The sequence below is a fragment of the Melospiza melodia genome, chromosome 9 (assembly GCF_035770615.1).
Source record: "Melospiza melodia melodia isolate bMelMel2 chromosome 9, bMelMel2.pri, whole genome shotgun sequence".
NCBI lineage: Eukaryota > Metazoa > Chordata > Aves > Passeriformes > Passerellidae > Melospiza > Melospiza melodia.
The window spans coordinates 2,609,601-2,634,418 of record NC_086202.1 but is presented as its reverse complement, the minus strand read 5'-3'; the positions used below and the strand labels follow the sequence as shown (position 1 = coordinate 2,634,418).

Sequence of the window (24,818 nt, the reverse complement as noted above, 5' to 3'; positions counted from 1 at the left end):
GTGATTTTTTTTTTCTTTTTTTTTTTTTTTTTTTGGTAACAGCCAAAGACAAATCTGAGAAAATATTTGCTCTGGCATTTGTGAAGCTCATGAGATATGATGGGACGACTCTGAGGGATGGAGAGCATGACCTTATAGTTTACAAGGTAGAATTTTGACTTCCCAGCAGGGAAGCTCCACTGACTGACTTCTGGGGAGTTCTGTTCCAGAATTACACTGGAAAATGTGTTTTGAACTCTGCTGTTAAATCAAACTAAGCAGCAAGTCCTGAGCAGTTGGTTTATATGGGAGATTGAGTGCTAAACCTTTAATATGTTGTAATTTCAGCAGGATTTGTTGTTGAGTTTTGGGAGTTGAGTGGGTTGGGAAAAATGAATTCTGTAGCCTTTTAATTAAGCCATTAAGCCATTTTGGCTTTAATGTAGCCAGATTAGTGCGAAATTAGTGTTGTTAAAGATGCATTTGATAGCTCCAAACCCAAGAAAATCCAGTATAAAGGTTAAAATTTTCTTATTACTGAGATTTTGACAGGGTTTTTTCTCCTGCTCTGTTTCAAACATCCCTGCAGGCAGAGGCCAAGAAGCTGGAGGATGCCTCCACCTATCTGAGTCTGCCATCCACAAAGATTGAGCTGGAGGAGAAGGGACACTCAGCCACAGGCAAGAGCATGCAGAACCTTGGGAGCTGCACCATCAGCAAGGACTCCTTCCAGATTTCCACCCTGGTCTGCTCAACAAAGCTTACCCAGAATGGTGAGTGCCCAGAGCTGCTGCTCCTCACAGGGGTTGTGTGCTGGCTCTGCTGCCTTCTCCATCCCCATTCCATGTGGCTGTTTGCTGGGTGAGTGTGTGAACCATCCAAGCTTTGCTCTGTTTGCTCCAGAGCAGTTGATGTCTCTGAAAAAACCAGAAGAATCCAAGTGGAGGGGAACCAGGGGTATTGTTTCCCATATGGTTGAGGCTGTTGCCCTGAAATGCACTGAAACAGGCTCTGGCATTTCACTGCTCTCTGAAAAACAGCACTGAGGGAAGGATGAGTTTGCTCTCAAGAGCAGGTAACATCAGGGCTGTGCTCCAGACATGCTGGTTTGTTATTCCAAGGTGCACTGTCCATATCTTAGGGCTGGGGACAGCTCTGATGGTCTCTCCTGTGTGCAGAAAGGATGTTAGGGGAGGATGGAGGTCACCCTCATGTTCCCACACCTTCCAGGAGTGGCCTTGGCTCCGTGTGTCCCTTTCCAGCCTTGCATTCCCTCCTTTGCCAGCTGGCTGAGTGCATCCCCAGGCTGTGGGAGCTGGTGGCAGCCACCACTGCAAACCTTTGCCATTTGCAGCCCGTGCCCTGCCTGTGACTCGGTGCTGGTTGCCATGGAGCCATCCCTTGTTCTCCTGGCTGCTCCAGCAGTGTGGGAGGGTCATTCCATGGGGACTGAGTCATGCAGGGAGCTGCTGTGACTCAGGAAGGGCTGTGGGAGCTGCCTGGGGACACTGCCACATGCAGAGTCCCCTCTGCCCAGGGGGATGTCCCTGCTCGGTGGCTCCGGCCCTGCCTTGGCTGTGCTGCTTTCCAGGGGCTCTCCCAGCTCATCCCGGGTGTTTCACATGCAGAGCACGTCAGTTCCACTGCAGCCTGGCAGCCCTGGAGCCTGGCTGGGCGTTCAGCTAAAAACTGGGATGTGCTGGGAGGATTTCCCAGCAATGGTGGGCTCCCAGGATGTGAGGAGATGAGCTGCGGTGCAAAGGAACAAAACAGGCCAAAACGAAGCTCACAGGTGCTGCAAAAGCAGGGGGAAAAGTCAAGGAGGAGGACACAACTTGGAGGGGAAGAAATGAGGAACATGGCATGGATACTTAAAAAAAGAAAAAAGAGAAAAAAATCTTCAGCAGCAGCACAATGGGGCTGGGGCTTGCAGAGCAGGATCCAACATCTGGAATTAAAGTGGGGCTGGGGCTTGGAGAGCAGGATCCAACATCTGGAATTAAAGCGGGGCTGGGGCTTGCAGAGCAGGATCCAACATCTGGAATTAAAGCGGGGCTGGGGCTTGATCCAACATCTGGAATTAAACTGCTTTTTGTTGGAAAATCGCTGCTGTTTTTCCCTTCAGCCCCTCCCTAGTGCTCGTTAGTAGTTAAAAGTATTTCCCAGTGATCAATATATTGATGTGGCTTTCACAGAACTGCTATTAAAATGAAGCCTGAGCATTGTTTGGTGCTTGATTTACATATTGTTTGCTTTGAAGGCCTGATCTTTATTTAATGCTGCTGTTAATTATGTTGTCTGGGAAACTTTTTTCCTCGGAGTTGCCAAAGTCTTTTCTCTCTCTTCAAAGTACTGTGACATTATTAAGCAAGATCACCATGTCTCATTGAGCAGGAAAGAAACAAAAAAATCATCATTAAATTCCTCCCTCAAGTATCAGTTTTCATCTAAAAGTTGGCAGTCATTTTCAGATGGTGATTTCTGAAGCTGATTTTAAGATGGTTGGTTAATATTCTTCCTTTAACTTTCTTAAAAACAAGTAAATAAAAATTCATTGTTATCCTCACTCACAAAAATGTTGGGCCAAAGCTGATTTTTCTCCTTTTGGTTACCTGTAATAGTTCTTTCTTTACCCTCCATAACTATCTTAGAACTGGCTTTAAAACTTATTTTTAGTAATTGTAAAAGTATGTGAATCAGTCATCTGTCTTTTTCTGTGGTGTTTGATGGTGCAGAGACTTTTTTGTGCCTGAGCTCTTTGAACACTCCCTTGCCTTCAGTTCTCTATGAACTGTGAGTTTTTAATGTTGCTTTTCCATCAGTAATCGATGTCCTTAGCATGGAAAAGTCTTCAAAATAACAAACTTGGCCACTGCTGAGACATGGAGAGAGAGTGATGGTGTGAGGTGTCTATTTTGTTTAACACGTGACCAGTTTTTAGTGGTTTGAGCAGAATTTATTAAAGCAGGACATTCCCTGGCCTTTTCCTGGATTTTGCAGTTAATTTTGAGGAAGAGTGGTGACATAAGACAAAGAGGAGGAGGAAAAATCCTCAGTGCCTGTGGAAGTAAATGCTCCTGGAGCCTCTTCGCAGACTTCCAGGGTGTCCTTTTGTTATCAGGGTGATGGGAACAGAACTGGAATTGCATTAATGGCTTGCTGGGAAAATATTATCAGTTGTCAATAGGCAGAGCTGGCTGTGCTGTCCCTGTGGATTTGCTGTTGGAAGCATCCAGGGCACCTCAAAAGCTTGTTCCAAGAATTTCTGTTCTCACTTCTGCCTGAAGGACTCAAATCTCTGGATAAGAGTGGCTGTTGCTTCACTGGAATCAGGGCTTGGAGGAACCAGGGGACCAGGATTCTGGAGAGCACTTGGAAGGAACTTGACTTAGCACAGCTGATAATTTAAAAAAACCCAACACACACATAGGACAACTTGAAGTGCTACAGTGGCATAAAACATGAAGATGTAAGCACAGAATTAAAATAAAAAATCACACAGACTGGAAAATGAAATGTTAAAGTCAAGAAGGCAGGGAATTTCAAAGAACAGATGGGAATTTAGTTAGAGGGGAAATATTCTCTAACTGAATTCAGTGGCTGGGCTTTGGGAAGAGTTTGGGTGTTTCTGTAGGGAAGCTTTTGCATAGATCCAGGTTAAGAAAAGCAGGAACTTGGGATGGTTCCTTACACTTGTTACATACCCTGGAAAAGAGCAATCTTCATATGCACTCCCCAGAATAATAAATCACGTTAATAAAGTGAAGATGCTGTTGGGGCCTTTGCAGTTTGGGTGTTTGTTTAAACCTTTTGCAGTGGGAAATCCCAGAATCTCAGACTTGTTTGGGTGGAAGTGACCTTAATGATTATCCAGTGGCACCCCTGCCATGGCAGGGACACCTCCCACTGTTGGGCATTGCTCCAGCCTGGCCTTGGGCACTCCAGGGATCCAGGGGCAGCCACAGCTGCTCTGGGCACCCTCGTTCTCTCTCCCTCCTGGTGTTTTCTAACCTCAAATTTCACTTGACCTAGGCTTACTCCATCATTCTTGTTTCCTGTAGGCTGAAATCCTGTTTTACATCCTTTCTCTGCTTTATTTTCCACACAGCCCTGTGCAAAGAGTGGGATTAGTGCCTGGCTGCTGCTTTGCTGGGGTTAATTAATGCTTGCATTACCAGCCAGTGCCCATTTTTCCATAGCCTGGGAGTTATTTTTCCCTTTCAGCTGGCCTGCTCTGACATTTTGTGCTCACAAATGTATATTCATTTAGCATTTTCTGTGCCATCACGCTGCAGTCCACGTGGGTTTGTTTTCTTGGGGCAATCCATGATGCTGTGCAGAGCTTGTCTGTGGGCTGGCTTTTGTTCACATCATTTCTTCTGTCAGCCTGATGCCTTGTTAGAAGTCAGACTGCAGCCAAATTCAGGGCTGGAAAGCTGATATAAATACATCCATGAAACACTTTGGATAACTCATGGAGGCATCTCTGCTTTGCTTCCAGAAGCAATTTTTTTTTGTTAATACTGAGTTTCTAAGACTTTGGGTTCAGGCTATAGACTTCTTGTAGGATGTATTAAAAGGAGTGGAGGATTTGGATTCAAGTCTTTTGAAGCTTTAATGTAGTAAAACTCTCTTGATTTCTCCTCACAAAGAGATGATGAGAAGGCTTGGTTTGAGTGCTGCTCAGAGGGGACTCTTTCCAAGGAGTGCTGTAGTGCTTTCCACTAGAAATAATTCCATTTATTACTTAAAATGAAAGGTTTTTGAGGAAAGCATAGCAGCTGCTTTCAGTCTCTGCAGATAATTTCCACAATAAGCTCTGCAGATTCATGCCTTGCTAAATGTTGTGTTGGTTGCTTTGAAAGCCTGAATAGCAAAGAGGTGAGGGGGTATTTGTTGGGAGGAAGTGCCTGTTTTGAGTGATTTTGGGCAGAATTCACACAGGATGAATTTCATGGGGAGGTGGGCCAGGGGCTAAACTGAAGGTAGTGAGTCTTTAAATTAGCCATAAAATCACTAAAGGTAGTGAGTCTTTAAATTAACCCTAAAATCATTGAAGTTGGAGAAGACCTTTGAGATCATTGTGCTCAGTTGTTGAAGGCTTCTCCTGAGCAGGAGTTGCTGGGAGTTCTGTTTTGTGCTGAAAACTGACTTTTCATGGGGAAAACCCTTCTCTTGAGGCTGCTTTGGCAAAGGAGGGGAGGAGTGTGGGGTTTGGGCTCTGTGGGCTCCAGGGCTGGGGTTTGGGGTCTGGTCAGTGTTGGGTTTGGGCTCTGTGGGTTCCAGGGCGGGGGTTTGGGCTCTTTGGGTTCCAGGGCTGGAGTTTGGGCTCTGTGAGCAGTGCTGGGCTCTGTGAGCAGTGCTGGGTTTGGGGTCCATGGGTTCCAGGGCTGGGGTTTGGGGTCTGTGGGCAGTGCTGGGTTTGGGCTCTGTGGGTTCCAGGGCTGGGGTTTGGGCTCTGTGGGTTCCAGGGCTGGGGTTTGGGGTCTGTGAGCAGTGCTGGGCTCTGTGGGCAGTGCTGGGTTTGGGGTCCATGGGTTCCAGTGCTGGGTTTGGGGTCTGTGAGCAGTGCTGGGTTCCAGTGCTGGGTTTGGGGTCCATGGGCAGTGCTGGGTTCCAGGGCTGGGGTTTGGGGTCTGTGGTCAGTGTTGTGTTTGGGCTCTGTGGGTTCCAGGGCTGGGGTTTGGGGTCTGTGAGCAGTGCTGGGCTCTGTGGGCAGTGCTGGGTCTGGGCTCTGTGGGTTCCAGGGCTGGAGTTTGGGGCCCGTGCTGGGTTTGGAGTCCATGGGCAGTGCTGGGTTCCAGGGCTGAGGTTTGGTGTTTGCCAGGGAGCTTTTGCTCTGCATGGAACCCCACTGGGAGCTCCTCCCAGGAGTTTTCCCTGAAGGAAGCTTTGCACTGACACATGGAGAGATCTGGCCTCCTGCATTCCCTTGCTGATCAGGGAATGCTGAAGTGACACCAGAATTTGGGAATGGCTCCATTGGCATCATCTGGGCTGTGCCCTCAGAGAGCAGCCCAGCAGCGTGGGCACTGGCAGATATTCATCAGCCAGCTTTCCCCCACTCTCAGTTAGTTTGCAGCTCTTTGTGCTTTATTTTCTGTTCAGTTGATGCAGGGAGAGCAGGGGAGCTGGAGCCATTAATGCTGGAGAGTCACTGCCCTGTGGATGCACTGTGTTGGTGGCTGACTAATTTCATTCTGGCATTTTTTTCTGAACACACAACTGTTGTGTATAGCAAATGAAAAACCCAGGGACCAGGCTTCCTTGGCCTAGATTTTCCTGCTGATATTTCAAAAGCTGGCTGCTTTTCTGAAAGCCTTTCAGAGTTCTGTCAGGGCAGAGGGATTGTCCCAGCTTTCTGCAGCATCAGGGGGTACCAGAAATACCTTGCTGGCCAGGGAAAAAGGCTGAAGTGAGGAAATAACTTTGTCCTGCATATGGTGATGGAGAGTGAGGAAAGGGAAGAGCCTGCAGGAGATAATTGTTGGGTTTTTTTATTTCTAGTTGATCTCTTGGGACTGCTGAAGTGGAGATCCAACACGAGCCTGTTGCACCAGAACTTGAAGCAGCTGATGAAAGTTGATGGTGGTGAAGTGGTCAAGGTAATGAGTTAATGTCTGTAAAAATGCCAGATTTTGATGTCTTTTTTTGGCTCCCCACACTTTCCCCCCGAGCCTCACTGCTCTCATTTGCACATTAAATTGCAGCCAGAAACCTCAACCTTCAGGGTGCTGATGCTCCTCTCCCTGCCCTCCAGGAACATTTCAGATGTTTGAGAACTGATAAAACACACATCAAATGCACATTTCTGAAAATTAGCTTGTTTTTTTTCCTAGCACTTTGGTGAATTTTTGTATACAGATCCATGAAGAAAAGGTGTTTTTCTTTGCAAGATTAGACCATCTTGGAAGTTTCACACGGTGATGTTAAATGTATTTTTGATCTATGGATGTGGAATGCAATCCCAGTGTGTGCTGCTGTTGTTTTCTTTTAAAAAATACTTCTGGAAACATTTAGCTGAGCCAAGTTATTTACATTTGCCAAGGCCACTGAGTGATTGCAGAGAGCTGCATAAAGACAGGTTTAGCTGTGCAAAAGAGGAGGCTGGGACTTTATTGAAGGTGTTGCAATAAATCAAATCTAAAAGAGTGTCAAAAGATGTTCTTGGGGACAGGTGACCCTGGAGAGTTGTTTCCTTACTTCAGGGGATTTTTAGTTGTTTAACAGAAGCATAATGAAGCCTCAGCTTTGAGTAACTTCAGGCACCTGGGAGTGCTGATTGTGTCCTCCTTGGAAGGTGGGGTCCCACAGATTGGTGTTTTAGGAAGGTTCTGCTTGTTGAGGTTTTGGCCTAGATGATTTGAGAGCAGAATGTTGCCCATGGCTCCTGCTGAGCTCTGGCATGGCTCTGCCACTTGAGTTCTCCCTCCTCTCCCAGTGTGACATCCCAGAGTGTGTGGCATGTTCCTGCTGGGTGGGGATCAGGGATTTCCTTGGGATGCACCACAAATGGAGTAAAAGCAGTTCTGGAGTGAGTCCTGCACCTGGCACACTCTCAGGACCCAATGGGATTCCCTCCTCCTGCTCCCAGGGGTCTGAGCACAGCTGGAGTCATGCAGGGGGCAGAAGGAGTGTTTAATATTGCTCCCACCACCATTTTTATCCTTTTTCACAGGGCCAATGCTTACATTTCCATCTGTTGCAGCAATGCTCCATCTTTGTGGGGGCTGCTCCATTGCAGGATCTGTTCCTTTCTGTTCCTCCAGCTCTCTTTGCCCTTCATGATTTTAACTTCTTTGTGGGGGCTGCTCCATTGCAGGATCTGTTCCTCTCTGTTCCTCCAGCTCTCTTTGCCCTTCATGATTTTAACTACAATGCCCAGTGCAGCCTGGATATCTTTAGAAAAAGTATTGATGTGATAAAAACCATTCCTATTTTCTGTTAAGAATTGCCTGTTTTTAAAACTCCCAGTGAAAGGCCTGGGCCTACTGGTGTTCATTTATTTGAGTGGAGATGAGCCCAGCTCCCCATTCTGTGCCTGTTGCAGAGTGTGTGGAAGCTGTAAATGTTATCTCCCTTCCCCAGAGGCTCTGGCTCCATTTGTGCAGAGTCTGTGCAGTATGAGAATGTAAACTAATAGTGTAGGAATTATTCATGCCACCTGAGAAATGTCCTGCCCCTTCACTCAGCAGCAGCATCTCTGCTGTGCTCTTCCTGCTGGTGAACAGATTTCAGGCTTGAACTGTGCTCATGAAAGTCAGGCTGAGGTGCCTGAATGTGAAATCAAGGCTTGATCAGCCTCCCAAGCATCCTTTGGCTTCCAGGGGACTCAGTGTGTGGGACCCAAGAGTGCAACTTCCCTTCAGACCAGGAGAGAAACTTCTCCTGTCAAGGCTCCAAACTGTGCTTTGCGCTTCCCTCCCTGCCAGCTGGCAGCAGCCACAGAATCATTTAGAATTACAGAACCATTTAGGTTGGAAAAGACCTCTGAGATCACAGAGTTCAACCTCTAGAACATCAAGTCCAGCCTTTAATGTGCTTTATTTGCACATCTTCTTTAATGGGATGAGTAAGGCTGTGAGAAGGTGATGTTTTCCTTTTGCCCCCGTGGTGAAATTATGAGCTGGCTTTTCCCCAGGACTGGGCTAAGATCAACTGCAAGAATTTGGGCTTTTCTGTTTTTTCATCCTCAGCAGCACGAACTGTGACTCTGTGCTCAGTTGGTTTAAGGAGTTTGACATTCAGCTGTGCATGGGGTTAACTCCTGACATTTGACTGGAGGTTTAGGAGATCAGGTGAATCAGGCTTGATCCAGGAGGCTCATTGAACATTTTTAAAGGAGGAAGGTGGGACTCAGGCTGGTTTTCCATCCCTCTCGCAGGATGTGGAATGCCTCAGGATCTATTCCCTTCTGCTTGTTGAGATGTTCTTCCCTCATCTATGTCACCATCATATTTTCTGAAAAATCCCTTTGCCAGGATTTCTTCTCCTGGGAGCCTCAGAGAAAAAGCAACATTACCTCATTTGTTTCTCCCTGTTTTTCTGCTTTGGAATGTGGCTGGAGATTGTTTACCAACAGGTGAATGTTTGATTGGTTCCATGTGAATTGTTTTTACTTAATGACCAATCACAGCCAGCTGTGTCGACTCTGAAGCGCCAGTCACGGGTTTATAATTCATTCTTGTTAAACCTTCTGTTTGGATCATTTCTGTATAGTTTTAGTATAGCATACTTTAATGTAATATAAGTACATATAATAATAAATTAGCCTTCTAAGAACATGGAGTCAGATTCACTCATCTCTCACCTCATCCTGCAAATTCCACACATCTGCAAGGCAAAATCTTTTTTTAATTTTTATTTCCCTGTGAGAGTGGCCAGCCCTGGCACAGGGTGCCCAGAGCAGCTGTGGCTGCCCCTGGATCCCTGGCAGTGCCCAAGGCCAGGCTGGACATTGGGGCTGGGAGCACCTGGGACAGTGGGATGTGTCCCAGGGGTGGTACTGGATGGGATTTAAGGTCCTTTCCAACCCAAACCATGCTGGGATGATTTGAGACAGTGCTGGAACCATCCACATTTAACCCCTTCTTTCTCAACCCCACCTGAGCTGTGCTGCAGCCTGGCTGTGCCCTGGAGGAGCCCCTGTGTGTCTGTGCCAGCTGGAGGAAGGAGCTGCTCAGGCACAACCCATCCCAGCAGAACTGATGAGTATCTGGCACTGCATGGATCCCTGGCTCTGGGAAGGACTCCTGGAATTTAGGGACCTTTTGTGCTTCACTGGAAGCCCCTGGCACTAAGCTGCTTTTCCTGTGGTGCTGCAGAGTGGGGTGCCCAGGCCTTGCTGGGCAGGTTTGGGGCTGGGGCAGCAGTGGGGGCTCTGTTCCCATCCCTGCATGTGGGATCCCATGGGATTGGGGCTGAGTGCAGCCCTGGGCAGGGGTGCTCTGAGTGCCTCCCGTGGCTCAGCCCCCATTGCCTGGCATGAGACTCAGTTGCTTGTGTGGTTTGTGCTCTGAAATCCCGAGTGTTCAGCAATGCATGGGCCTGGTGAGCGTGTGGTGAGTCTGCAGTTTGGAAATCCTTGTTGTTGCAGCATTGTCACAGAGCCAAGTCCTTGTCCAGGTGTGCCAAGTGTGACTTCTGACTTCATTTCTTCTGTTGGACTGATAACCTGTGTACAGATAATCAACTTCACTAAAAATCACCTGCTGAAAGAAAAGTGTTGGATTTTCCTTTTTTTTTTTTTGTTTTTTGCTAACTTTTGAAATGCCTTTACTTTAGCAAAAATACCTGTAGAGCCCTGTGTGGAATCTCAACTTAATTTTCCTTTGAGAACATGATGAGAGCTGTGTTGTTTCTTTGTAGTTCCTTCAAGATACACTGGATGCCCTTTTTAACATCATGATGGAGAACTCAGAGAGTGAAACCTTTGACACTTTGGTGTTTGATGCTTTGGTGAGTCTGCACTGGGGAGGGTCTGAAATGTACCCAATAATGGGGAATTAATGATAAAATCAAGCTTATTAATGGAAGAGATCTGAGCTGAGAGTTATTATTTATTTAAATATAGCTTTAAAAGTTATATTTAAAGGCTCAGATCCAGAGGGAGTTGGATTCTATCATGTCATCCTCTCAGGAAATAAGGAAGCACTCACATCCAGTCATTTTAATGGATTAACAGCAGAATTTAGGACAAGAGCAGAAATTTTAATGTCAGTAATGTCTCTTCTCTGAGAAGAAAGGGGAATGGACAAAAATTAAAGACTTTTTGGAGACTAACACACTAATTATGCTGTTTATTTCAGGTATTTATCATTGGACTGATTGCTGACAGAAAATTTCAACATTTCAACCCTGTCTTGGAGACCTACATCAAGAAGCATTTCAGTGCTACCTTGGCCTACACGTGAGTTGGAAAATTTATTTTTCCTAATGTGACTTGGAGAATTTGTCCAGGTAATGTTATCTAATTACTTGATTATGTAGCTTAATTAGGAGTGTGCCCATGAGCTTGGAAGGGTCTGGAAGAAGACTGGGGATAGTCTTTGTTTCTTTCTTGAAATAAATTGGTGCAACTTCCAGTCCTGTGCAAGAAGTTTTGAGAGTGCTGTAATGAAGAAGGGGATGATTTGACAATTTCAGAAGTTGTAAGGAAAACAAAAGCAGTTCTCACTTAAATTGGAAGGAAATCATGTCCATTTAAGATGCTTCAAATACTGATTTTTTTGTGCATGAAACGACACTGTCCCCCAATTATCCACATTGCTGTCATTGTGGGGAAGAGGCAGTGAATGACACAAAAAAGGCCCATTAGTTTTGTTGTCTTAAGTAGTTTCTGACAGTTGGAATCTTTGCTGCTGTGTTAGACTGAAGGAAAAGTCTCTGATGGATATCTTAGCAGTGCTGGGGGGAAGGCAAACCCAAACCAGGAAACCTGGGGGGCCCTTTGCTGGTGCAGAGTCTCTGTTAAGGGACTTCAAAATGTTGATATAAAATCGTGAAGAATCATGAAATCATAGAATATCCTGAGCTGGAAGGTCCCACAGGGATCATCAGTGCAGCTCCTGGTATAGACACCTCAAAATCCCACCCTTGGTATCCCTGGGAACGTTGTCTAAACCCTCCTGGAGCTCTGGCAGCCTCGTGCCCATTCCCTGGGCAGTGCCCAGCACCCTCTGGGGGAGAACCTTTCCCTGATCCTTCTTTAATTCCCAAAGAAGATTTGAGCCAGGGATATTTGGTCACTGCTCACTCATGTGGAGCATCCTGCATCACCTGCACTTCTCAGAAAAGCTGAGGGTGATCCTCTCATGGCATGGAGAGCATTTCTTTCTCTCTCTCTCTCCTTTCTCTCTCTCTCTCCTTTCTCTCTCTCTCTCCTTTCTCTCTCTCTCTCCTTTCTCTCTCTCTCTCCTTTCTCTCTCTCTCTCCTTTCTCTCTCTCTCTCCTTTCTCTCTCTCTCCTTTTTCCTCATGTGCAGGGTGGCAGAGACAGGGAGGAGCTGAATTCTGGCTCGAGGTGTCCCCATGGATGTGACAGATCCCTGCCCTCTCCCTGCCTTTTGTTCATGGAACATCCATTGTGGAAAAGAGCTCCAAGATCGCCCAGCCCAACCTGCAGCCCTGGAGCAAAGAGAGGTGGCCTTGGCAGTATTTAAGTGCTTACTTGAAATTCTCAGGCAGTTTGCTCCTGCTCCAGCAAATCCCCAGGCAGCAGGATCTCTGTGTTGTTTTCTGTTAGTGGGGAATAATGTGCAGCTTGTTTACTTGGAGTGGGGATGTTGGATCATGCACTGGAGCTGGGGTGATTTGAAATGGAATTGCTCGTGGTTGCATTAAAGCCTTGATTTATATTCATTGCAAGGGAGGGAGCTGGAATGGGATTATTTTGAAAATTGTTTCATTTTTGAGTTTGATAGGCTTTAAAATGGGGAAGAAGAGAATTTCCAGCTGGTGGTGTGTACTTGGAGAAATAAATGTTACAAATTTCAGCCCAAAATCCATGGGAAAGCTTTCTGAAGGGGAAGCCTTGCTCAATGAAGGAACTCACACGTTGTGTTAATTCTAACAGCATGCTTGTATTTAATTTAATTATTATTATTATTACTTATATTTTTATTCTTATTTATAAGTATTTATTATAATTATTATTTATTTATTATAATTATTTATTATTATTATTATATTATGTGGGTGCATCTTTCTGAGAGCCTAAATCTGAATATCCATCTGAACATCCAGCAGAAAATCAGCCTTACTGAGATTTGTTGTATTGCTTATGTGTTCAATGAGGTTATGGTCTGTGGTTTTTCTTTTTTTTGCTCAAGAATAAATTCCAGCCACTTATCAGCAAAACAAAACCACAATGAGTTTATTAAGAAGAATTAACTTTGTAGCTCTGTGGGCACTTCATTTTTCATTAAACCTTTCAGAATGGAAATTCTGTGAGAATGTTTGTAACTTTTATGTGGGGTTTTTTTGTATTTAAACAGGAAACTGACCAAGGTTTTAAAAACCTACGTGGACAATGCTGAGAAGTGTGGGATCACTGATCAACTCTTCAAAGCCATGAAAGCCCTGGAATACATCTTCAAGTTCATTGTCCGCTCCAGGATATTGTTCAACCAGTGAGTTCAGCCTCCCACTGCCAATAATGCCCCAAACTGCCAACATTTTACAGTCCAGCAGTTAAAACTGCTTAGTACTGCACTATTCTGTAAATGCTTGAAGCTGTGAGAAGTTATTTCAGGAGAAGGTTTTCCCTCTTTAGCAGAAATCTCTATTTTCAGTAGCAGGGAATTGGTGAAATCATCATAGTTTAGGTCTCTGGACAATTAAAGCTTGGCACTGTTTGGGGAAACTCCTGTTACTGTGTTGTGTTTTATACACAGGATTTTACAGAAGTTATAAACCAAGCTGATGGGATCTTCACTTAGATTGAGTCCTTTTACTGCTTGTTAGCAGTGGGAACAACCTTATCGCAAGGGATTTATGTAGAGCTCTTCAGTTACCATCTCCACCACCCTTTCCTCTAATTTAGGGCCTGGAATTTATTTCTGCAGGAGCCTTGCTGTGAGATTCATAAAATACTGGATGTCACTGAGGCTGTAGCAGGGCCTACAAATCACTTGAAAACAGAAAAAATAAAATTCCCTCTGGCTGCAGGTTGGATTTACAGACAGTGTGACCCTCCAGGACTGGCTGTGGGATTTCCTTGTGGGAAGCACAAATTCACAGCCCTTCAGTGTGAGACCAGCCCTCCATGCCAAGGGATTAATCAGCAAAATTAGTGAGTGCAGAAAGAGCCAGATTTGTTCTGCTGCAGGACTGAAGCCCTGCCTGGGGGTGTCATTTGGACTGATTAAAATGCAGAATTGTTGCTGTTCCCCTGAGGAATCACAAGCAGCAAGCTGAAGCTTTTATTCCAAAATATGGCATATTTTTAACTTCAGGGAGAGGGTGGTGGGCTTCATGGATGGATGGAGCATTTTAGCAGTTGAGTTCTGGATAAATCCATGGAAGTTTATCCACTTAAAGCATGGTGACACATCTATTTGTTCACTACAGCAAAGGTTGATAAAGGCAAAATATTGCAAGTGACCTTTAGAAAAATCTCTGATTTCCTCAGTAGGGATCCCAGTGCTTGTGGTGTATTTACTACAGCCTTAAAATCCTCCAGGCAGTGCTGGAAGCACCAACCTGGTGTAAACCTTGATTTCTCACAGCTGCAGAGATTTTGTGCTTTATCACGTATATTAAATAAATAGATGTTATTAACTGACAGTAGGAACACATTTGTGACTGACTTGTTTATTTTTATTATAACTTCCTTTTTGAAAGGCAGTGTTTTTTGTCTGAAGCACTTTGATTTATTGGGCTGTCAGGTTCAGTTACTCTTTCTGTTGGTATGAGTTTCACCTCTCTAATGTGTTCAGGGGGACACTAAAATCCATTATGGAAATGGGGACTCAGCAAGTTTTTTATCCTGCATAACCCCCAGTTTAAGCCTAAAAGGGGAATAGAAGTGTGCACAGCAAAATAACACAATTTAGTGGTTTGGGGCTTTTTTTTTTTTTTTTTTTGTAGTATTTATTTCCTCAGTGTCCAGGTTAAAATCAACTTTTCATATCTGGGACTTCCCAAGGTTTATGAGCACAGCATTAAAAATGATCCACAATAACTTCAGTGTAAAGCAGCAGGAGTGTCCTGAGCTCCATGCTTATCCCAAGAACAGCCCATTTCCAGCTGCAGCATGTGATCCATCATGATGCAGCTTTAGAGGGGATATTGGGAAGGAATTCCTGTCTGGGAGGGCGGGCAGGGCCTGGCACAGGTGCCCAGAGCAGCCCCTGGATCCCTGGCAGTGCCCAAGGCCAGGCTGGAGCCCCCTGGGACAGTGGAAGGTGTCCCAGGAGTGGGACTTGATGGGATTTAAAATCCCTTCCCCCCAAACCATTCCATGATTTTTATCTTGGAACATGAAGGGATTGTACCTAGCAAATTCCTGATGAAATTCCCTTTCTGAGCTGCAGGCTACATTCAAGACCTTCCTACTGGGTTTGATTCCAGGAGAAAATGGAGGAAGGTAAAAGAGAGTTGAACTTGTGCTGGGAGCTGCTGCAGTGGGTGTTGGTGCCAGGTGTTTGTGGGGATCCGGGCCAGGGGAACCAGGGAGGGCTTTGGAGCCCAGTTGTTGTTGCTGGGTGAGGCTCTTGTTCCACCAGAGCTGACTGGTGAAGCTGGGGTTTAACTGGGGGAGAAGGAGTCGTGGGATGGAAGGTGTGGTGTTTGTGAGGTCCCCAGGGTGAGGTGAGAGATGAGAATCTGACTCCTTGTTCTCAGAAGGCTGATTTATTATTTTATTATATATGTTATATGTTATATACTAGACTATAGTATAGTCTAGCATATATTATATATTATTATATATTATGCTATACTAAAACTATACTAAAGAAAGAGAAAGGAGACATCAGAAGGCATAACAAGAATGAATAATAAAAATCCAAGACTGACTCAGAGTCTGACACAGCTGGCTGTGATTGGTCATTAATTCAGCACAATTCACATGGAACCAATCTAACATTCATCTGTTGGTAAACAATGTCCAAGCCACATTCCAAAGCAGCAAAGACAGGAGCAGCAATAAAATAATTGTTATTTTCATTCCTCTCTGAGGCTTCTCAGCTTCCCAGGGAAAATCCTGGGCACAGAGGGTTTTTCAGAAAATGTCATGGTGACAGGAAGGGACCATGAACCCATGGGCAGGGACACCTCCCACTGTCCCAGGGTGCCCCAAGCCCTGGCAGTCCATGTGGTGTTTGTAACTCTCCCTGTTCAGATTCAATCTGGATCCATTTTTTTGGCCATGTAAGTCTGACCAGCCCTGGTGTGGGTGAGTCCCACGTGCTGCCCAAGGAGGGGAGGGTTTCAGGGATGATGTGGAGCCAGTGGTGGTGTCCCCCCTGGTTTTCCAGGGAGGATTGTGCCATCCTACACCTGGAGCAGGCAGGTTCTGCATTTAAACCACTGCAGAGAATTCCAGGAGCACTCATTGTAGCAGTGGCCCAGGTTCTTCACCTTGGCTGTGTTTTTTGGCCTCTGGTGTTGCTCAGGTGCCTCTGTGCAGTTTCCATCCCCCTGACAGCATCTGAGAGAGGGGAGAGGGGGATCCCAGTGTGCAGCTCAGCTGTGAGGAACCTGCCTGGGGGCACAGGGACCTTGCTCTGCAGCTGAGCTGGGGCTGAGTCACTGCTCTGTGTCAGCTGTGCTGACTGCATGGCAAACTGAGCCTGAAATAAGGCTGAAACACCATTTAACCTCAGTGCTTCCTCCCCACAGGAAAACATCTATCTTCTTAGCAAAAAGGGTCAATTGAGTGTCTCCCTTTTTCCTCCCTTTTTCCTCCTTTTTCCTCCCCTTTTTCCTCCCTTTTTCCTCCCTTTTTCCTCCCTTTTTCCTCCCTTTTTCCTCCCTTTTTCCTCCCTTTTTCCTCCCTTTTTCCTCCCTTTTTCCTCCCTTTTTCTCCCCTTTTCCTCCCTTTTTCCTCCCTTTTTCCTCCCTTTATTCCTCCCTTTTTCCTCCCTTTTTCCTCCCTTTTTCCTCCCTTTTTCCTCCCTTTTTCCTCCCTTTTTCCTCCCTTTTTCCTCCCTTTTTCCTCCCTATTTTCCTCCCTTTTTCCTCCCTTTTTCCTCCTTTTTCCTCCCTTTTCCTCCCTTTTTCCTCCCTTTTTCCTCCCTTTTTCCTCCCTTTTTCCTCCCTTTTTCCTCCCTTTTTCCTCCCTTTTTCCTCCCTTTTTCCTCCCTTTTTCCTCCTTTTTCCTCCCTTTTTCCTCCCTTTTTCCTCCCTTTTTCCTCCCTTTTTCCTCCCTTTTTCCTCCCTTTTTCCTCCCTTTTTCTCCCTTTTTCTCCCTTTTCCTCCCTTTTTCCTCCCTTTTTCCTCCCTTTTTCCTCCCTTTTTCCTCCCTTTTTCCTCCCTTTTTCCTCCCTTTTTCCTCCCTTTTTCCTCCCTTTTTCCTCCCTTTTTCCTCCCTTTTTCCTCCCTTTTTCCTCCCTTTTTCTCCCTTTTTCCTCCCTTTTTCCTCCCTTTTTCCTCCCTTTTTCCTCCCTTTTTCCTCCCTTTTTCCTCCCTTTTTCCTCCCTTTTCCTCCCTTTTTCCTCCCTTTTTCCTCCCTTTTTCCTCCCTTTTTCCTCCCTTTTTCCTCCCTTTTTCCTCCCTTTTTCCTCCCTTTTTCCTCCCTTTTTCCTCCCTTTTTCCTCCCTTTTCCCTCCCTTTTCCCTCCCTTTTCCCTCCCTTTCCCTCCCTTCTTTTCTTTCTCAGAGTTTAAGGTCACTCACCTTGTGCCACTGGTAGATTTTAATGATTGCTGGCAAGTTGGCTGTCTGTTTTCTGGCTTCATCAGCACAAGGGTCCTGGCAACATCTGCAGGGGGGATTCACCAGAGACTGGAGCAGCCCTGCTGCATGTGGCATTTCACAAGAAAAATCTCTAAATCTCTTCTTCCTGCTGGCCCAGCCTGGCCAGTCTGTCTTTTGTTGGTTTTGGTTTTTTTTTGTTTTTTTTTTTTTTTTTTTTTTTTTCCTGTAAGAAAGCTCTTGATTCATTGAAGAAAATTGTAAAATGTCTTGAGAAGATGTAAGACAGAAAGTGGCCATTTGTCATCTGTTTGTTAAAAAAAAAAACCAGATTTTTTTTAAAACAGTATTTGCATTGTGGTTTGTGCTGATGAAAACGAATTGTTTTTCAGGCTGTATGAAAACAAAGGAGAAGCAGACTTCAGGGAGTCTCTGCTGCAGCTCTTCAAGTCCATCAATGAGATGATGAGCAGCAACTCTGACCAGACTGTCATAGTGAAGGTTTGTGCTTTCCACATCTCCAGTCTTGCATCCTCAGCCACAACAAAGCAGTGAAATATTTGCTTATTTGTGCTTTAAAAGCTGCTTTTGCTTCAGTCAAGGTTAATTCTTGGTGCTTCTGCTGAAGGGTTTGTGACTGTGTAAAGAACTTTCTTTCAACAAGTAAATTTATAGAATTCTAGAATTATCTAAGTTGGAGGAGTCATCTAAGATGATTGAGTCCAACCTTTAATTGCTTCAAAACCCTCACTTTTATTTTAAAAAGAGAACTTAATTTGGGTTCAGTGGTATTTGGCTTTTTAAACTTGTATAACCTTAAAGTGAAGGTGTTTTTAAGACATTATACTTAAGATGCTGCTGACAGTGTAGATCCTCAAATTTTAACATACTTATTTGTATCTGAGGCTGTTCAGGATCTTTAATATAGGATCTTAAGTCCTAGTACATATTTTAAAGAAGAAAATTAGTGAGAGAGGCTGGAAGCTCCACCTTTCATCCCTTAGAGCTTTCCTTGTGTCCCTGTAAATCTGCTTTTGGGAACATTGGCTCATGCAGTTGGGAAAGGGGTCTGTGCCCTCAAATGGTGCTGATACCAAAGAGCCAAAGCTCTGAATTGTGGGACTGGCAGATTTTAGTATCCAGAGGAGGCTGAATGCAGAAGCTAGTGGATCTTTTTCATCATGGAAAGCTGCAGAGACTGCCCTAAATGTGTGTTTGATCAGCTGCACCTTGAACTTCTCCTCGTGCTTCCAACCAGAGTTTATAAAAAAAGGTGAAAGCCCTGACCCAGCCCTGCTGAATCAGCGGAGAGAGGATCAAGGGGCTGGGGTTTGGGGTAGGATTTGGGACAGCTGGGCTCTTCCTGCCCAGGTGATTGCCAAGACAGACAGTGGGAAATCCCTGTGCCAGTGGGAGAAGTTCCTGGAGCAGGGAAAGTCGTCATTAAAGCCCCCAGTCCTTTGTGAGCCATGCTGAGCACACACAGCAGAAGGAGATGGTGGGCATAAAGCAGCTGAGGAGGAATATTTTAGGCAGGGAGGCCAAGACTGGATCATCTGATAACAAAGTGGGGATATTACACGTTTCAGGAAAGCTGTATTTTCATTTCATTACCAAAACATCTGTCCTGAATGGAAATGGGCAGGTAGCTCAGAGTGTGCTCTCTGGGCTTTTACAAGCAGGGACTTTGCAGATTACAGGAGTGGAATGGGAAATTTCTTTTCCTTTCAGGGCCTGCTGCAGGAAGGCAGATGAACATGAGATTTTTTTCTTTAACAATTTATACCTAGGTGGGGGAGAAAAAAGGGAAAAAAGCTAAAAATTGATTTGGTTGTGTTCACCTGAGATGCAGGAAGGAAAACTGCCTGGCAAGGACTGGAGAGATCCCACCAGCAGATTGAGAGCTCTGCACTCCTGTGTGTGTAGGGTGGCAGATGAAGCTCTGAGGGATGGGCAGGGTGGGTTCAGTGTGCTTGAGGATGCCTTGCAGAAGCCTTGACAAGCTTTCATTCATTATTTATTGCTTTCATCTCCTCTGGACTCTAATTCCTGAGCTCTCAGAACACATCATTGCTACTATTGGCTTTTTGCAGCTTGTGAAATTGCTTTTATGATGTTCAGGTATCCACTGGAGCTGTGCAGTGTGAGCACCAGGCAGAAACGTGTGCTTCTGTCTGAGAACAAAACTGTTGAATTGGGGGATAAATGTGGGGGTTTGCAGAGAGTGAGTGTGAGTTCTGTGCATCTTGTCAGGCAGAAATGTGTGCTTGTGTCTGAGAACAAAACTATTGAATGGGTGGATAAATGTGGGGATTCTGTGCATCCTGCCTGGCAGAAATGTGTGCCTCTGATTGAGAACAAAACTATTGAATGGGTGGGTAAGTGTGGGGGTTTTTGGAGAGTGAGTGTGTTCTGTGCATCCTGCCTGGCAGAAATGTGTGCCTCTGTTTGAGGACAAGACTCTTGATTTGGTGGATAAATGTGGGGGTTTTCAGAGTGAGTGTGGATTCTGTGCACCCTGCCTGACAGAAGTGTGTGCCTCTGTCACAGAGAGCAAAACTATTGAATGGGTGGATAAGATGTTGGAGTTTTTTTGGAGAGAGTGAGTGTGGGCTCTGTGCACCCTGCCTGGCAGAGCTGCAGGAGGTGCCAGTGACACTGTGGGGTGACATTAGAGATCTTGTTGAGCATCTCCATCTCTGCTGGGGGAGAGGAGCATCAGCTGCACCTGCCAGAGCTGGGGCTGAGCCCTGTGCTGTGGGGTGGGGACACTGCTGTCAGGAGGAGTGAAGGAATCCCTGCATGGGGCTGGCACTTTGGGCAGGACACCTTGGAACCATCAGGGGCAGGGTGTTGGGGTGGCAGGGCTGTCACCTTGCTGTCCCCTGCTGTCACAGAGCCTTGGAGCAGCACTGGGGCTGTGCTGGTTCCATACCCCAGGAAGGGATCGAAGGGGAGCAGAGGGTTGGGAATGCTGCACCTTCCCAGTGAAACCCTGATCTGTGCTCTGGCTTTGCACGAGGGCAGGCAGTGCTGACAGCCTTAGGAGGGCACTTGAAAGGAATTAAAATGATTTTTTATCCTTTCTGAAGTTTGTTCCAGGGGGTTGTGGGGGCAGCCAGGGCCTGAGCTCAGGTGCAGGGATGTGCTGGGTGCAGCCTCTGAGGGAGAGAGGGCAGAAACCACAGCTGGCACTGCTGGGGGCACTGCTGGGGACCAGGGCTGGGCACAGGGAGCGGTTCTGGGGCAAGGAGGTGCTCCAAGGGCTGGAGCATCCCTGCCCTGGAGCCAGGCTGGGACACCTGGGGGGCTCACCTGGGCAGGAGCAGCTCCAGGGAGAGCTCAGAGCCCCTGGCAGGGCCTGAAGGGGCTCCAGGAGAGCTGGAGAGGGGCTGGGGACAGGGATGGAGGGACAGGACACAGGGAATGGCTTTAAACTGACAGTGGGTAGATTTAGATGGGATATTGGGAATTGGGAATTGTTCCCTGTAGGGTGGGCAGGGGTGGGATGGAATTCCCAGGGAAGCTCTGGCATCTCCATCCCTGGCAGTGCCCAAGGCCAGGCTGGACATTGGGCTGGCAGCACCTGGGACAGTGGGAGGTGTCCCTGCCCTGGCAGGGCTGGAAAAAGATCTTTGAGTCCCTCCCAAAGCAGCCTGGAATTCTGGTGCTGTTGGATACTTTGCTGAAGTTTTGTGGAAAATCAGTGATTTTAAACAGATAAGTCCCCAGCTCCCTGTGTTGTGCAGAAGATCAGCAGATCTTGCAGTGTAGCAATTTCAGGCTTTTTTTTTTTTCAGTGATTTTTATAAATATTGGGGGAGCTAAATAAGTGTAGACAAAATAAGTGTGTTTGGAGAGATAAGAAGTTGCAAAGACCTACACAGAAAATCAAGGTGCTGTACATTAGACAAGGCAGATGCTTCTTTCACCCATCCCACTGCTCCCATTTCTCCTGGCAAAAACTGGAATTTTCCTGTACAGTTTATCGCCGTGGAGCAGAACTGCCACTGGAAACTTTCTCAGAGATGTTCCCAACTTTTTGGGCTGCATATTCTCGATTTTTTTTCCTATCTGCTGGAGGAGTAGCCTTCAAGCTGACACAGAATGAAAGACTGCAGTCTTGTGTTCTTAGCAGGAATTCCTCTTTATCTATTCAAATATTTATCTCCTTGTGGAAGCTGTTGACTGTAGTTGTTTAGTATTTTGCTTTTAATTTTTCTTTTAATTTGAATTTTTCAAGGCTTTTGGTGCATGCATGGGAAAAAAAACGTTTCTTTAAAAGAAAACTCTCAGAATTGTACAAGGTTTGAAGGCTGTAGAGCACAAAAAGAGGCTTGGAATTTGTATCTTTTAGGATTATGGATGTTCAAAAAATCATAGGTAGGGGGGAATTTATAGGGTTTGTATATATATTTATATATCACATTAAAATGTTGTTGCTCAGTTGTCTGGTACTACTTGAGCTGTGGATTTTTGCAATAAATAGGTAAAATTCCATTTGATCTTGGGATGTGGTTTGAGCAGAGCTTTGCTATCACTCTGCTGGTGCTTGCACCTCATTTCTTTTGCCTTTTATATGCTGAAACATGTTGGAATTAAAATGTTGAGGTGCAAGAACAACTAAAACTCACTTTCACCCCAGGTTATAATCAGTCCTGTGGGTTTGAATTTGGAAAGGTGAACCGCTAAAATTTACAATGTTCAAAACAATGCAGTAGTTGGGGATTTTTAAGTAAATTAAATAAAATTTTAGGGATTTTTTGGTGTGGATTTTTTGGATTTTTTTTTTTTTTTTCAGTGGAGACAGACCATTCCCCTCTCATGCTGAGTGCAGGAGTAGCTTGGGAAGGGGAGGTTCCACTTTGGTTTCCAGGCAGCACTTTGAGGGTTAAACCTGCTGCAGGAAGGTGAGCAGCGTTTGGTAGGTGCATGCATTTTTAATGGCTACAAGTGTGCTGAGCCTTCCTGGGTTTGTTCCTCCTTTCTGCTAATTGGTGCATGATAATTATTTCCTTAACCTTCTCCTGCTGAAGGGTGAGCTCAGCTGGGGCCTGGGAGTGATGGCTCCAAATTGCAGATATTCCTTAGTCAGGGATTCCTGCTGCTCTTGGGAGGCACAGGAACTCCTCCTGCAGTGGAGGGAGCAACAAAAATTCTAACCTGAACTTAAAATATTTCACCCATAAAAGATATATAAACTTTAAGGTTTTATTCAATAATAATAATAATAATAATAATAATAATAATAATAATAATAATAATAATAATAATAATAATAATAATAATAATAATAATAATAATAATAAACTATTATTATTTCTTATTACTTTTGTTAGTTATTATTATTAAATATATTTATCAAAATTAATATAACAAGACCTTATTAACAAAAAACATAAATCAGATTACAATTCAAAAATTCGTATTTGAATTTGTGAATATCAATATTTCATATTTGAAAATATAATTTTCAAATTTCATGAAAATTTTAATTGCATTTAACTTATCCCAAAACAAGATTAAGAAAAAATTAAAAAAATCTCCTCACCTTAAATTAAAAAAAAAAAAACAACAAAAAACCCCAAATGAAATAGCATATTCATACTTTATTACTGCATTATTTACCTTAAATAAGACAATCCTACCCATAAATCAACTAAAAATGAATATTTAAATAACAAAACATAATACCTTATGTACTTCAATATATTCAACAAAAATTTAACAAAACTGTCAAAACAATATTCATAATTCAGACTAGAAGGGAAGATTTTGGAACCCTGGATACTGAAAATTTCAGATTTTTTGTGCTTCCAGGCACTGACCCCCGAGAGAACACTGCATTGACCTGAGGCCATGGAGAAGCTTCCAAAATTGATTAATAATTGAGATTATGAGTGTGGAGTTTGAATAGAGGTGTGTAATATCACAGGGTGGAAAACTTAGCGTTTAAGATTTTAGAATATAGTAATATATATAAAGCAGGGTGGAGGTTGGTCCTTCTTCTCCACGTGTTTGGATGGTATTTTGTAATTAAGCAGAAAAGTCTGCGTTGCTGGGCACAAGGGATCAGTTTTTGGGTTAAAAGTGAAAATAATTTAAGTGTAATTTCTTAATTAGATAGTTTAACCTTTAAAGACCTTATAGAGAAAGATAGTTAGGCACTTTGTAGCTTGTTAATAGAATGCTGTAGAACTCATTACTTGTAAAACTATAATGTAAATAAAAATAATAAACATCCAAGTCTAAACACAAAATATCATCTCCAACACTTTCAATCCCAACCTTAAAACAAAAAAAAACCCCAAAAACCATCAGGGCCCCTCTGATATTTGCTGTTCTGCTTTTGTTCAGGATGGCTGGGAGCTCTGAATAATCTGAATTAAGGAGGTTTGAGCACTTTATGTGTGTAAAATTATCCTGTGTGAGGCCACAGAGAGCTGGGGTGGAAGATGAGATCATTTTTTGATGTGAATTCTCCTGTGCCTGTGGGTTCTTAAGAATTCTGCTCACTTCTAACACATTTCTCAGTGTCCAGTCTGTACTTTAATATTCAACACTTATTGCTAAAGCCACAGAAAAGTATTTAAATGAAGGCAGGGAAATATAAAGTGCCTGAGGAGAGAGAAAACTGTGTTAATCTGCAGGGCTTTTCCAACAGGTGGAATTCTTCATAAACATAATTTCAGATGAGCTGAGTAACAAAACGCAACTTTGAGCTGAGGTTTTGTGTCTCTTAGAACCCGTGTGGGAAGAATCTCCAAATATATTTATTTGTGATTGTGCTGTGGGCTGGTTTTACCCTGAATTGGGCTGATTTTTAGCCTGTAGTTGGGCTGGATTTTTGACCTGAAATTGGGCTGGTTTGACCCTGAATTGGGCCAGTTTTGTTCTGAAATTGGGCTGGTTTTTAGCCTGAATTGCGGCTGGTTTTTGGCCTGAAATTTGGCTTATTTTAGCCTGAAATTGGGCTGGTTTTTAGCCCTAAATTTGGCTTGTTTTAGCCTGAATTAGGGCTGGTTTTTGGCCTGAATTTGGGCTGGTTTTTAGCCTGAATTTGGGCTGTGTTTTAGCCTGAAATGGGGCATTTTACACTGAGTTTAGTGCCAGAGGTGCTGCTTTGCAACTGGGATAAAAACTGCTTCAGTTTGTGGGCTGAATAAATGTTCTAGGCTGGGGCAAATCTCAAATATTGAATTTAGGTGTTCCTGGATATTGTTTGATGCAGCTGCTGACTGGTTTGGATGAGTTTAATGGAATGGCAATCAAGATAGTGCTGGGGTGGAAGGGAGGTGCTTTGTTGAATGGCACAAAAGATGAAAATTAACATTAAAATAATGTCCTCAAATGGAGTCAAGTGAAACAAATTTATTGCTTTGTCAAAGAAAAGAGTTCAGAAGAATATCATGTATTTGGCACAGGGTTTTTGTGCTTAATTTGGAGGTGAGGTGTGCTGATGGAAACAAATGGCTTTGGAAAA

General features: G+C 44.5%; 1 protein-coding gene across 5 annotated transcripts in view; it reads left to right on the top strand.

Annotated features, from left to right (window-relative positions):
* DOCK1 (dedicator of cytokinesis 1) overlaps positions 1 to 24,818 on the top strand; it is a 283,605-nt gene that overhangs the window by 50,498 nt on the left and 208,289 nt on the right. For all 5 annotated transcript variants that reach the window (XM_063163002.1, XM_063163003.1, XM_063163000.1 and 2 more), the window contains exons 17-23: positions 43 to 146; positions 569 to 752; positions 6,487 to 6,584; positions 10,348 to 10,437; positions 10,788 to 10,888; positions 12,974 to 13,108; positions 17,728 to 17,836. In XM_063163002.1, coding sequence (XP_063019072.1) covers positions 43 to 146; positions 569 to 752; positions 6,487 to 6,584; positions 10,348 to 10,437; positions 10,788 to 10,888; positions 12,974 to 13,108; positions 17,728 to 17,836 — 821 coding nt within the window. The remainder of the gene's footprint in view (positions 1 to 42; positions 147 to 568; positions 753 to 6,486; positions 6,585 to 10,347; positions 10,438 to 10,787; positions 10,889 to 12,973; positions 13,109 to 17,727; positions 17,837 to 24,818) is intronic.